Source organism: Chlamydotis macqueenii, chromosome 1, assembly GCF_036417535.1.
Source record: "Chlamydotis macqueenii isolate bChlMac1 chromosome 1, bChlMac1.mat, whole genome shotgun sequence".
In the NCBI taxonomy this organism is placed as follows: Eukaryota; Metazoa; Chordata; class Aves; order Otidiformes; family Otididae; genus Chlamydotis; species Chlamydotis macqueenii.
In genome coordinates, this window is record NC_141556.1 from 186,891,364 (window position 1) to 186,904,840 (window position 13,477).

General features: G+C 39.9%; 1 protein-coding gene and 1 long non-coding RNA gene across 6 annotated transcripts in view; one reads left to right on the forward strand and one right to left on the reverse strand.

The window, feature by feature from the left end:
* INTS6 (integrator complex subunit 6) overlaps positions 1–13,409 on the reverse strand; it is a 46,925-nt gene extending 33,516 nt beyond the window's left edge. For 3 of the 5 annotated variants that reach the window (XM_086771900.1, XM_086771902.1, XM_086771901.1), the window contains exons 1-3: positions 12,895–13,300; positions 12,563–12,640; positions 11,585–11,734 (exon numbers count right to left, since the gene is read on the reverse strand). In XM_086771900.1, the coding sequence (XP_086628026.1) occupies positions 11,585–11,734; positions 12,563–12,640; positions 12,895–13,005 (339 nt within the window). In that variant the 5' untranslated portion in view covers positions 13,006–13,300. The other 2 variants (XM_086771898.1, XM_086771899.1) reach the window with 2 other exon arrangements.
* LOC147602359 (uncharacterized) lies at positions 508–12,298 on the forward strand. Its single transcript, XR_015261689.1, has 3 exons — positions 508–635; positions 7,337–7,405; positions 11,961–12,298. It is a non-coding gene; the product is annotated as an uncharacterized LOC147602359 (long non-coding RNA).
* Positions 13,410–13,477: the final 68 nt, after the last annotated feature.

Genomic DNA, 13,477 nt, shown 5'->3' on the forward strand with positions numbered 1-13,477 from the left:
GATTGAGTAACAAGGAGAGAAACACAAGGCATGCTCTGTTTGCGTACTATGTCAAAATACACAGAAGCATGTAAATACTTGCTTTCTAAAACTATGTATACCTAAAAAACCCTAAAGGATCGTAAGAGTACAAATGAGAAGTAACTAGTCACTGAACCCTAATGTCTTGATCTAACACTATGTTTAATCCAACAGTTTGGTCATGGTTTCTGACTCCAGGGACAGCACATACTGTCATTCCACTCCTCCCTTTTTTTTGCTGCCAACTGTCCATCTTCTGGAAGGCTCAGCCACAAACATCCAACTGTATTCCACACACACACAGACACTCTCTCGCTCTCTCTTCCCCACTCCCCCTTTTCTTTTGAAGCTAAAAGAAGATAGTATTCTATCTCAAATTATTTTATCAGTTTAAGAAGACCTTAAAAACAGAGCCTGAAGAAAGTATACTAGAATTTATCAAGGTCTGAAGTCATGCTTCCATTAACTCACCATCTCTTCCCCCAAGGAAATGGAAAATGCTCTTCAAGCAGCCATGATTTATCCTGCACTCATTCACACTCTTAAAGTCAGGGTATCAAGGGCAACAATTTCGCAGTAAGGATGACTACCACAAAAGACCTTTCCTCCACAAGGTGAGGAGATTCCAAAACCTAGATTCAGCTATATACAGAGACCTTCCCTATAGGCTACAGCAAGGTTATTACAGGCAAAGTAATTTTTCATGTCCTAGACAATTCTTTAATTAACTATGTTGCAAATACCTCAGAGTTACTCCAATGTTCATGAAGTGCACTAATCACAGTTTGTTATTTAGAATGTCTGTGGACAAGGTAGTTACACGGGTTTTGCTTCATCCCTTACTAGCACTACAGATTAGCAGCAGTTTAAATTATTTTTGCACACACAGTTAGGACATTGATTTGGTGGTGCAACTGAAGCTTTCTGTATTTCAGGTGACTGGAACAAATGAGTTGCAGGTTTAAAAGAAACAGTTAGCAAAAGGTTTTCAAAGCAGAACACAAGTGCAACAGCACTTTTCCCAAAGTCAAGCCAGAAATTAAACTCCTCAGCACACGAGTCACAGAATATAAGAATGAAGGGAGCATTCTTGAAACAACTGCTATCTCCATATAGGGTACATAACTTCCACTTAAGAAAAGGAAATTTAAGGTATTTAGGAAAATAAATGGGATGACTATGTCATTTGCTCCTCAGTACTTTGCTCCTAAGCATTTTTTTAAAAAGTCTTAAAAAATAATCATTTATGGCTTCAACTACTGAAGCTCCAAACATGTGCCACCTTGTATTTGTCCTGCCCAGTCTGGAAGCCTCAGCAAAAATAAAGAAAACCAAAACAGTAAAATATCACTTCCTATAATTAAATATACTACAGAGACAAAACAGCTATTTGAATTGCATAAAAAAAAAGACACCAAACCCTCTGTACAAAAAAAAAACCAAAAAAAACCCCCATAGAAATAAATTTAAGCGTATCAGCTGCTTGCTTTGCCGAGCTTGCAAGTTTGCTTTCTATAGGCAATGATTTAATTGCACATCCATCTAGAAACATGCAACAAAAACAATAAAAAAAAAGTGTGTGCTTAGAATAATTTTTATAGATGCTCAGAACTTTACACGTTCTGGATTCCCAAGTCTGGCACTGAATGTACTGCTTAAAGACAATTTAATTGCACAACTTCAGTCATTTTGGAATTCTGCTCAAAAAGTTTGTACTAAGAACAAAACCAAAACTGACAGACAAAAAAAAAAAAACAACCAAAAACCAAACTAAAAAGCAACCCAAAGAAGCCTGCAAATGAGATTCAATGCAAGAGATTGTTTTGGAATAGAAAATCTTCATATTGAATAGTGCACGTGTGAAAACAGAAGGTATGGGTGTTAAGGAAGCATTTTTAGCCTATTTTCATACTACACAATAAAGGAAAAATGAATATATGGTAGGATTTACCAAGACATCAAACTTAAAATCCCAAGATACATTGATGTCTTCACGTGCCTAAATCACGGAGTTCCCAACATCACTAAGTCACTAAGTTTCAAAAATGCCAGTTTAGTGTAAAGGCTTGTCCTGTTTCTTTCATCTAAGAACAAATTTAATTGAGTTCTAAATAACATCTTATATAAGTGATAACTTCTTGATTAACTTCTAAGTGCTCCAATTTAGATTAGGTCCTTGGTAAGCTGCAAAAACAATTCAGTCCTTGAATTTTTCACAATTTATGATAATTACTTACAATGTAAAAAAAAACCCAACCCATTGAACAGACTTCATATATAGTGAGCTCCAGCAAGTAAATAAACAGTAAAGAACAGCATTGAAATTAAAAAGAATAAAAAGTCACTAACATTTAAGCACTGATGCGACAGATGATAGTATCAAACAAGGAAGAACTTTAACTTTTCCTTACATTGAATTAATTGAAATATATAAGCAGCAAACTAACCGTGATCACAACTTGTACCTTATTTTTAAGGTAATGGAAACTGGCACGTAAAAAAAGATGCACCTTATCCGTTAGTTAGATTAGGAAACAAATCACTACCGGAATTATCTGAAATTGGATAAATCGACCAACAAGTCCTAGCGGTTTACATAGTTATTTGACTGAATACAGTAAATGCAAGCTGCTAAAAATAGGTTATATTTGAGCTTTTATAAACTAAAAAAAAAAAATCCTAAAATAACCATCTATATCAAACATAACTTTAAAATCAGCCCCAAAGAATCTGGGTTTAAAGATGATTTTGGTCATATTTCCTAAAAATATTTCTGAATGTTTTATTCCAAAAATAACTGATCTTGTCAAGCCCTGGATCAAGTCTCTAATTACTGCAGTCTTTCTGCTTCACAGCAATGACTTTAGGTAGCTGATCCTGGCTCAGTCGGTGCAATTCACAGCACTAAGCCAGGCCTCTGTTCTTCATATACTGGAGAAGGGTAACGAATCTCAGTTGCCAGCACATCAAGTACAGAAAACACACAAAAAAAAAAAAAAAAAAACAATGGGAAAAGGTGAAGACAAAGTTGTATACAAAATTCTCCCCATCTTTTTGAGGATATCAATCCAGAGTACTGACAAGCTAACGAAGTCGCTTATTGACTCATGGTCACAGGGCACTTCTTCTGAATAACTGCCCCAAGACTCCCCCACAATTCCCTCTCAGAGTTTATCAACACTACAGCAAGAGCAACTTAGCTGTTTTAAAACAGATTCTAAACCACTACACTTCACAGTCCAGCTTATTAAGGATCTGAATCAATCACTGATTTATTTCGTGTGAAGTCACACTCGCAACTTCAAGCAAGCTTGGCACAACTACGAGCACACGAGAGGCAAGAGGCTGTAAGTTCAGGAGCAGAGCAGGCATCTAGACTGGGTATGTCTTACATATAGTGATGCGTACAATCCAGTCAGCATTCTGGCATTCAAAGCCCTGGTGGAGCGGGGGGGGGGGGTGCGAGGGTGGGGGGTGTATTGGTGGAGAAAGAGATGACCACTTTTCACTCATGTTCTGTATGCTGAGCATCAAGAAAGAATGTCAGTGCCCCAGATTGATTCTGATTAGAAATGTTCTGGATTTGTTCAATGTAGCTTTTTGACTCAAGGAGACACTGATAAAACGCACAGTTCAAACATTATTATTAGATGAAATCAGATTAACACCCTGCTCTCTACAAGCAGTAGCAGTTACATGTAGATAGAAAAAATCCTAGAAATTAAAGGAAATGGGAGTAGCTACACAGAGTAGACATCAAATGTGATTATTCAGGTAAAAGTTTCCTGGCCAAGTCAACAAGAAGGCATTAAGCATTATTTTCAATGTATGCCCCTGAATTACCGTCAAAACCCCATACTAGACAAGTCATCTGCACCGCAGTTCCTGCTAGATCAGTCTTCTAAAAGGCCTCCAATATTAAAGCTTTGGAACTATGTTAGACATAATAAACATTTATATCTACACAGATATGTCTAAATATCTTATATCTATATAATATTTATAATATTATTTGTATTATATCTGCTACTCTAGTTATCTATCACTGCAGTGCTGCAAGATCCACACTTACCATCTATATTACATTAAACACAGTAGGATCCGATTTTGACAAATCCTCTTGTCCCCTCATACAACCAGAAGTCCTATCTATCCAGTGTCCCAATCACAGTCACTCAAAATTCCTGACTAAGGAATCTCATCTGGTAGCCAACAACGCCTTACCTGACTATTTTAATTCAACTGTAGGCACTAACCTAGTTTCCCCACTAGAAAAAAAACTGGGCTTAAATCTATAATGGACTGTAGATTTACACCAGCTAGGGCAAGCTGATCAACCGAGGCAGCGACACTATCTCTAGAACGAAAACAACAGATGCTTAGGTAAGATACTTGCTTTCTCATTACTGTAAGACTGAAATTTCCTATATAATACATTTTTGAAAAATTTAGTCCATTAGGGGCCAACTTTATGGTACCAAAGTGATTAAGTACATTCCTGTAATCTTATTTTTTTTTAAATAAAATATACAAGCAATAATAAAGAATCTGAAATCCTATTTCCTGTCATTATTCAGAATTATACTAGTAAAAATATTGTGATACATAGAAAATACTTAATGAACATCTGATATCCTTTGCAGACATCACAGAAATACAGTACAGGATCATCAGAAATCATGAGCCATCAGAAATGGCTCATGGGCTAGTCCACTGTAAAATAAACAATCAAGGATCTCTTAATAGATATGAAAGATTTATCCTAAATACACTTAAAACCACTATCTTCTATCTGAAGTATTAGTTTTTCTTTAAATGAAACTGGTCTACACTTAAAATTAGCACTATAATCAAGTGACGCAAACTGAACGTTTGATAAAAGTTCTGTATTACCTAGATGCTAACACTCACAAATTACATGAAATTCCAATCTGTTGCATAAACGACAGCTGAAAACAACTTGAAAAAACAGGCAATACGATGATAAAAATCACAACATGAAGTGGAAACATTAATATATTATTTAAATAGGAGATGCAGATATGGGAATATTCTATGATCTAACACTCACTATGTTGTTAAAGGTACAGAACGTACTACAAGAAGAAAAAGCAATAGCAAGTGAGACTCTCAAGCAACACAATCCTAGTTTCAACTGAGTCTCAGTTGAACTAAAATTCAGACACACACACACACAAATAACAGCTTTTCCCTTCAAGCTTCAGAGATATGGACTGTCTACAGCAGAAATCCAAGACTGAGTAAGAAAATGAAAACATCATCCAGTAAGAAAATGAAAACAAGCTTAAAGAGAATAAACTGAGACATTGGGAAAAAAAAAATTAAACACTTGTGCTTCAAAAGATAACCAAACTCCTGGCTTCACATGTATTTGCTTTGTCTCCCTGACAATTGACTGTGATGAAGTGCAAATATATTCCAAAAAGACAAGAATACTTCAACTATGTGACACGCACCTTTAAGCGCCCAAATAAGAAAGCTAGTATATCCAAGGAGTCTGTAATGACCTGAGGCAAATGCAAATAAATTGCTCCAGATAGAAAGTCAAGAGATAATATTTTCCTACTCCTAACTGTCCTCAGTCTTTCTCTGATGACTTTTTAGTGAATATCAGCCAGAGACAGATATTTGCATCATCCGCTCAGGCTTTGGCAGCATGACTGCACTCACTTGACCCCTAAATATCAAGGCCACAATGAACATGTTATGGCACTGCCCCTTCCAAATCAAATTTATCGAAATACTGAGCACTTAAAAGATTCAAAGTGGTCAAAGCATATTTCACATTCACAGCATGAGCAAGTATCTCACTTCTTTCTGCTACTGAAAAAGATTTATGAGATCCTTTTCATCGGAAAAAAATAAAGTACTTTGTGTAAACTGGTTTTAACTTCTAAATTCTTCTTTAAAAATATACTGGATTACAACTGGACAAATGACTTTAAGAACACTTAAGTTAGATATTATTATTAAAACTTTTAGTGAACTTTGTTGCTCTGGGAAGGATGAAAGACACACAGTTCCACCTCGCAACGTGAAAAAACACTTGCAGCAATGCCTGCTGTAGCTCTCATTAGAGCATACTATAAAACAAAACTAACTAAAAATTACAAACGTTTCAAGAGTGGACAAGATGGCATGTTTAAAGGTTACAGCCTAAAAAAGTATAAATTGGAGGCAATGTGCTTAATTCCATCATGCAGGTGAGAAAGATCGACTTTCACCAGCACTTCACATGTAGATCTTTGACATTAACAGGTATATAGGTTTACATTAAAACTATTTCTATTCCACAGAAAAGAGGAGACTATGAGAAATCCTCTGCCAAGACCATGCTTAAGCTTGCTATGCTGTTTTCCATAGTCTGGAATTCTCTCATTTGGTTTTGTTGGGGAAGGGGAAAACAAAAGAGAATGGTAGAGCTGCTCTAGAAATGCAAACCTCTGCCTACCAACATGAGAAGCAAACTGCCGGTATAATCATGCCAGCATGACAAAGCAGGAAGTGCTAACCTAAACTTTGGTTCCAAATTTGGATGCATACTCAACACAGGCCATTCCAGTGCAGTGTTTATGACCCCAGAACGCCAAGAAAAGTCACGCTCGAAGGATTTTGACTTTTGAAAGTGAGGAAATCCAGTAACAATCCTCAAAAAACAACTGGAAAATAAAACCGCTCAACAAATTGAAGAAAATAGAACATATCACTGAAAAAGCATAATGTATGCAATGTTAGGGGACAGTACTTATATGTGTGATTATTCTTTTTTTTTTTTTAAGCTCAGCAGATCTTAGACACCGATAAGTACATAAGCAAGGAGTCAGTGTACAATGTAACAAAGCTGTCCTGTGCCTACAAGCACAGTTAGACTTGATCTCCTAGGTATGCTATTTACAGGTGTTTGGAATGCTATAGTATTTAAGCCATCATGACAAAACATGCTGATCTCTACAGATGAACATAAAGTTTTACTGTGTGAACACATCAGCAATACTGCTACTATAACTACAAATGGGTCTAACCATACCTTCAGAACAACTAGAAACTAGCAGTTAATGTAAGATTGGATTGTCTGATGGTCATACATGGTACAAATAAAACCCTTGGGGAAAAAAAACAAACTGTTGTGTTTAACAACAATGCCATTAAATGCTGGACACCTTCCAACTTCCAGGTCAGAAATTGGTCTTTCCAGCTCTCAGCATATTTTTCAAGTTCTCAAAATATACTTAGTCAGTTGAATTCAATTTGCATTTTAGTTTGTCTCAAAATTTCTTAAGTTATGCTTTTGTAGGTATGTGAAATGCACTGCAGGAAAGAAGAGAGAAAAAAAAAAGCTTTCACGAAGACTGCACATAGCCTGGTAAATCATCAAAACAGTGTTTCTTCTATTAGTCTAAATCCAGAGAGCACCTTATTCACCACTGTGAATGAATAATACCTGTCCCAAGTCCACTGGGATTACAGAAGCATTATAGTTGGCTTTTTGGTTTCAAAACAACTACGATAGCATGCGCTTTTGTTACATCAAATTTGTCTAAAAGTCAAACTCACCTCTAAGCCGGTTTTACCATATCAATAATAATTACGATGCTGAAGAATATGTGCAAAATACTCTAGTGAGATAAAAAGCTCATAAAAAGCTTATGTTATTGAAAAGCGCTATTTTTAGCCGCAATATTAAAATAAAATTTCACCCTGAAAAAATTTGGAAAAATACCTTGATATATTAACTCAACCACTCTGAAATCTACTCAGGTAAGTATATTTCATCCTCTCAAACCTCATTCTATGCAATACTGCTGAAAAAAATAGTAAGGGACCTTCATTACGCAAGTAACAATAGGCAAGGTGAAACGCGAGGTATCAGGGAATCAGAGCTTTAGCAATTTCAAACATCCATCAGATTCAAGTTTTGGTAGTGCTGTGTTGATCCTTTGCATGTGCGTATCAAAACACCATCGATACATATTTCACCTACCTTAGATTCAGAGATCAGTCTTAGAAACTTCACTACAAATTGCAAATAATCGAAGTACGCAGATGGTTCAATTAAACCATTTGTTTACATTTTTACTGTATTATAATAGCTACTTTTCCTCACGTTTTCTGTTTCCACAGAAAGAGAAACACATCTCTTAGTATTTAACCCTTCCATCAACTGTAACAAATTGCACGTTTGCCTCACTCAAAACTACGCAGTTAAATTGTCACTACACACGTACTGCTGAACAAGCCACAGCTGTAAGATTTAGGAGTGCCTTGCAAGAGGACAAAAAATCTGCTAGGAAAAGGCTTGGTATTTCAGACTTCCTGAAACAATGGAGAAGCTGAACTGGGGAAAATATGCAAAGAGAAGTCAACTAGCTAAGTGCAAACTGGGCTAATTAAGTAGAATGTTTTGTGCGCTATGACAGTGAGCCCTCACTGACCTTAATGTGTTTAAATTGCCTTCTTCCTGAAGACATCCAAATCCTGTATTTTTTCCTAAGCTGTCTACAAAAATGTAGAAGGCGAAGAGGACCGCTATTTTTAGCAAACGCTAAAAGCTGACACCCTGTTTGAAGGTTCATTCTTCCACTATCATAATCAGCACAAAGCATACTACGGGGGAAAAAAATATAACTATTATTGGACTCAAGTAACAGAATACAGAATTTATAAATCTGAAAGTGCTGTAAAATTTAAAGGAATGGTCACCTTCAAATACATGTACTTTCCAAAATCTTTTGTTGCTGACAAAAATATTCACAAAAATATGGATCTAAGAACACTAGGTAAGATAAAGAGTTTATAAAGCCATACCATAGCATTAACCTTAGAAACAGCTTATGAAAAATCTTCCAGGTTCTTAACAATCTAAATGTGTTGACAGTGTCTCTTTAAGATCTGAATGTGAGATACTGCGATCAGCTAATACAGCTGTACACTTTGTAACTCAATCTTCATGAGCAACTGAGTCAGTACTTATTTACTGAAAAAGTAATATGATAAATACTCGTATTAAAAATCTGAACATTAATGTTGCAAGAAAACATGAAGCGGCAGGTTTTCCTCAATTTCAAAATGACCGTTCAGCCACCACTCTTGTTCAGGAAGCCAGCTGACAGAGAACTCTGGTCTATTTTGAAAGAAATCAAGTATAGCGAGTCACGCTGCCGTTTAAACAAATGGTTCACGCTCAGCAGGGGGACACAACATCTTGCCGTAGGATGACATAACCAGAAAAATCCCATCAAGCTTGTATCAAGTCTTGCCATTTGTACATATAATAAAAATCCGTTTTACAATTCATACATGTGAACAAGTGGATCTTAGCAAATATCTTAAAAGCTTGTCAATGTACCAAAAAACAAGCACGACAGTCAAAATGTTAAGAAAGAGAAATTTCCCAAAGAAAAGAATAAAAGTTTGGATTTATTACTTCACACAACATCACACCTAAGATCATCTAAATGTTGGATTTTTGTAAAATTATCTTCTCCTCCCACTCTAAGATAATCACTCTTCAAACATTTTACTTAACTACTCTTTTATGGTCTTAATATTAATAGCTTCTTTTAAAAAAAAAAAAGTGAATCAGCACTTTATGTTCCGAGTGAAAACTCTTTCAAATGCAACTGAGCATTCTGACCACTTTTGTCATCCTGAATTTGTAAGTTGCTCATAGCGTGTATATTTAAGTATCCATTTATCTTAAGAGCAAATTTTAGATAGTATTCATGAACAATATGAGGTTGGCAGGATAATGAGACATAGCGCTCAAAGGCCAATGTGAAGTTCAGGAAAGTTAACTGCCCTGGATCTCATCCTGTGACTGCTGAAGGACCAGTTAAGTGCTCCAGAATTTGATCTCATTTATGAAAAATCGCTACTTTGATTAGTAAAGCCAAAATGGGAACCTGTGACTTAAGCAGCAGATGTGACTTAAGCAGCAGATGACCTAGCACTTGCAATATATTAATATATTTTGCAGACACTAAAAAAAGTTGGAATTTCTATTTAGTCACCTGACTGCAGATGTGAACACCTCTTCAACAGCCAGCTCCATATGTGGAACAGAGCAAAAAAATATGCATAAAGCAAGGGTGGGCTCAACCCCAGATAGAAACTTGTAACCAAAATGGATCAGGCAAAGAAAAAGTCATTGCTCTGCAGACAAAAGAGCAGCTATTGGCAGTAATGAACACTACTAGCGAGTCAAAACCGTCATGACAACTCAACTGCCCACTTGATTGAGTAGCTGAGCACAGTTGGTTCACTTAGAGAAAATTATTTGACATGGGTTTAATTAGAATGTTGTAAGTATCAGTAGTAATGGGAAAGAGCAAGTATTTCATGTGTGTGCCGACAGTGTTAAATGTTTAAAAAAGCTTTGTGTAGCTCATCTACCTAAACAAAAACATCAGAAAATGGGAAATATTAGCACACAGATGCATAAGAGGACAGCAGATGGTAATAGACAAAAAAATAACCATGTGTGGAAGTAGCACTTTTTTTTTTTAAGTTTCATCACTAAACTGGCATTTTTAAAATGTTTAGGCTCGCTTGATCACCTAGTGGCAAAGCCATACAATGCAACAAGAAACAGAGAAATTTCCTTCCTAAACAAACATGGCATGTTATCACATAGACTCTGCTTAGACTGGAAAGCGGAGGGGGAGAAAGAGGACTTATTTTCACAACCACATTCCCATGTTGAACACCAAGAGCAGTAACTAATTCTCAGATAGCACAGGGAGCATTACATGAGAATAACAAACGAAAAGGGGAAATTCAAGTTAGTATGTCCCACGTGACAAATACACAATATACTTTGCCCAATACTAATAATGTCCTCTGTGCAAAACAAGTCCAGGATTTGATGCAGTGCCAGAAACAACTAGGTAGTTTCCTAAAGCACATGTTTAACCTAGAATTACTGTCTTTTAGCAACTTTTATGCTACTGAGCAAGAGAATGCTGGCCCACCCCAAAAGTAAGTCCTGCTTTAAAGGGATAGCTGCAATATAGACATTAGAAAAGCACGGCTTCTCAAGGCTCTGACACAAGCAGGTTTATAAAAATACAGGTATGCAGAGAAAAGTTGTAGTAAACTCATTGGAAAGAAAGGGCTTTGAAAAAGTTGTGCGCCATTCAGTACTTTTGGATGTGCAGTGTGGTTAGAGAAACGGCTCATCTCTGTACAGAGAAAGCAAAGTTTTCATGACCCCACCAGGCTCATCAGCTAAGGTTCTGAAACATAGATTTGATTAAAAAAAAAAAAGACAAAAGTTTAACTGAGAAGGTCAACCTGGAGGCTATACCGGTTTTAAAATTGAGGAATAACTAAATTACTTTAAAAAAGAAAGAAAGAAAAGTTTGGTGCCAAACTTTTTTTGCCAATGCAGTGAGTGCATTTCTTCAAACTATCTGAGCTCTGCTTCCTTTTGAAGCTCCCATATTGAGTATTTCATGAAGACGCCACTTTGGACAACTAGCTAATTGTTGTCTCTGGGAAGTTTGCGGTTTACGATTTTTCCACCTATTAACAGTCAACCTACCTGCCCATAGTTGTCTATGCCAGTTACTAATCTATTTAAGTTTAATAAATCAAAAGCTGTCCTTAGGGACTGGCCAAGAGTCGTAAGTCCTTCAGCTTGAAGATTTTTCAGTTCATTCATAAACGTTGCATGGTTTTCCTTCCAGCCAGCCTGAAAAGAGAAACGTGAGAAGACTTATTCTCCAGATACAAGCTTTGCTTTGCTGTTAGGCTACAAAGAGCCTTCCTTGCCACATGCTGCTGACTCCAAATGCTGACAAAACACCTCGGAAGTTACTAATATTTAGCATTGTTCCATAAAGCCTGAAAATGCATACTTCTCATAGATCTTAGAGCTCCACATCTATCAAATGAAGATTTTTTTATTTGTTCCACAGGACAAATTTCTGTGAGGTCACCGATGCACCAGCCTCACAGCTATGTACACCGGTCTCCCACCGCCCTTTCCAGATGGAAGTCCACTGCACCGTGAAACGGCTTCCAACAGGTTCACCGTCCGGTGTCATGTGGACCCACCGCCCCCTTCCCCCGCCCCGGTACGTCCCGTCGTCCCTCCCCCCCCAACCCCAGCGGGAGTGAGGGAAGTGCCGTCCCCTTCCGAGTCCGGTCTCTCCGGTCTGAAGTCGGTCCTTCCCCCGCTCGCCCCTTCCGAGACGAACTCTCCTCGCAGTTGCTGTCACTTCTCCCAACTTGAATAAATATCCCCCACAGTTCATTGCTGCTCAACACACCACACACGGGGCGGGGGGGGGGGGGAGAAAAAAAAATGTCGGCCATGTTGATGTCAGCGCTGCCGCCGCCGCCGCCGGAGCCCGTGTGTGCCGAGCTCTCCCGGACCGCCGGCAGACCGGGCGAGGCGGGCGGGGGGGCGGCGGGCGGCAGCGGCCCGCGGCGGCGCGGAGGGGCCGGAAGGAGGCCGGGGGAGTGGAGGGGCGGGGGGGGGGAAGCGGCGGGCGGCGAGGGATGAGCCGGGGGTTACCTTGATAGCGTAAGGAGGCTCCTCGAAAGTGACCAGCATGTACCTGTCTCCTCTGCTGGCCGGGTCCCGGGCTCGGAGCTGCGGCGCGGGGGGGGGACAAAGCAGAGCGTAAGCCGAGAGCCGGCGGCGGTGCCGCCGGAGCCCCGCGGCTCGGCTCGGCACGGCCCTCCCCTCCCTGCCCGCAGACACACGCACTCCCCCCCGCCCGCCCTCGCCCCGCGCCCCCAGCCCAGGCAGCCCCCCGCACCCTGCCTCCCCCCCTCCCCTCCCCGCACAGTCACTCTCTCTCTCTCCTCTCTTTCTCGCCTCCTCTCGCAAGGCAGAGCCGGTACCTTCATGAAAGTCTCTACAGCGCCTTTGGCTATGTCCAGATAGGTGGTGCCCAGATGGGTGCGCTGGTTCATGGAGGCGGACGTGTCTATCAGGAAGAGTAAGATGGGCATAGTGCGGAGGGGCCGGCGGCCGGGCGGCTACATGGACAGCGGGCGGGGGGCTGAGGGGAGAACCGTGGGGCGGGAGGAAGGGAGAGGGGGGAAGAGAAGAGAAGAAGAAGACGGGGGACGGGAAAGGAGTAAGTGGCTGTGAGTGCTCTGCACGGGGAAGGGCGCCTCCCCGCTGCCCCTCTGCCGAAGCGGGGGGGAAGGGGGGGGGCAGCCCTGCCTGCCCTGCCCTCCTTTGTGTGAGGGGCCTGCTCAGCCCAACACAGGCTGGTTTACGAGGGAGAGGCGGATAGGGCTGCGCTGCTGCTAACCTTCCCCCCGCTCCCCACCACCACCTTCCTCCTCCACCGCCGCCCGCCCCTCCCCCTGTTGATGTTACTCAGAAGTTTCAGGCGGAGCAGCCGCAGCCCCACACCCCCCGGCACTTTCTCTCTCTGACTGAGGCGCTTCCTCGCTCGCCGCCCGCTTTTAAGGC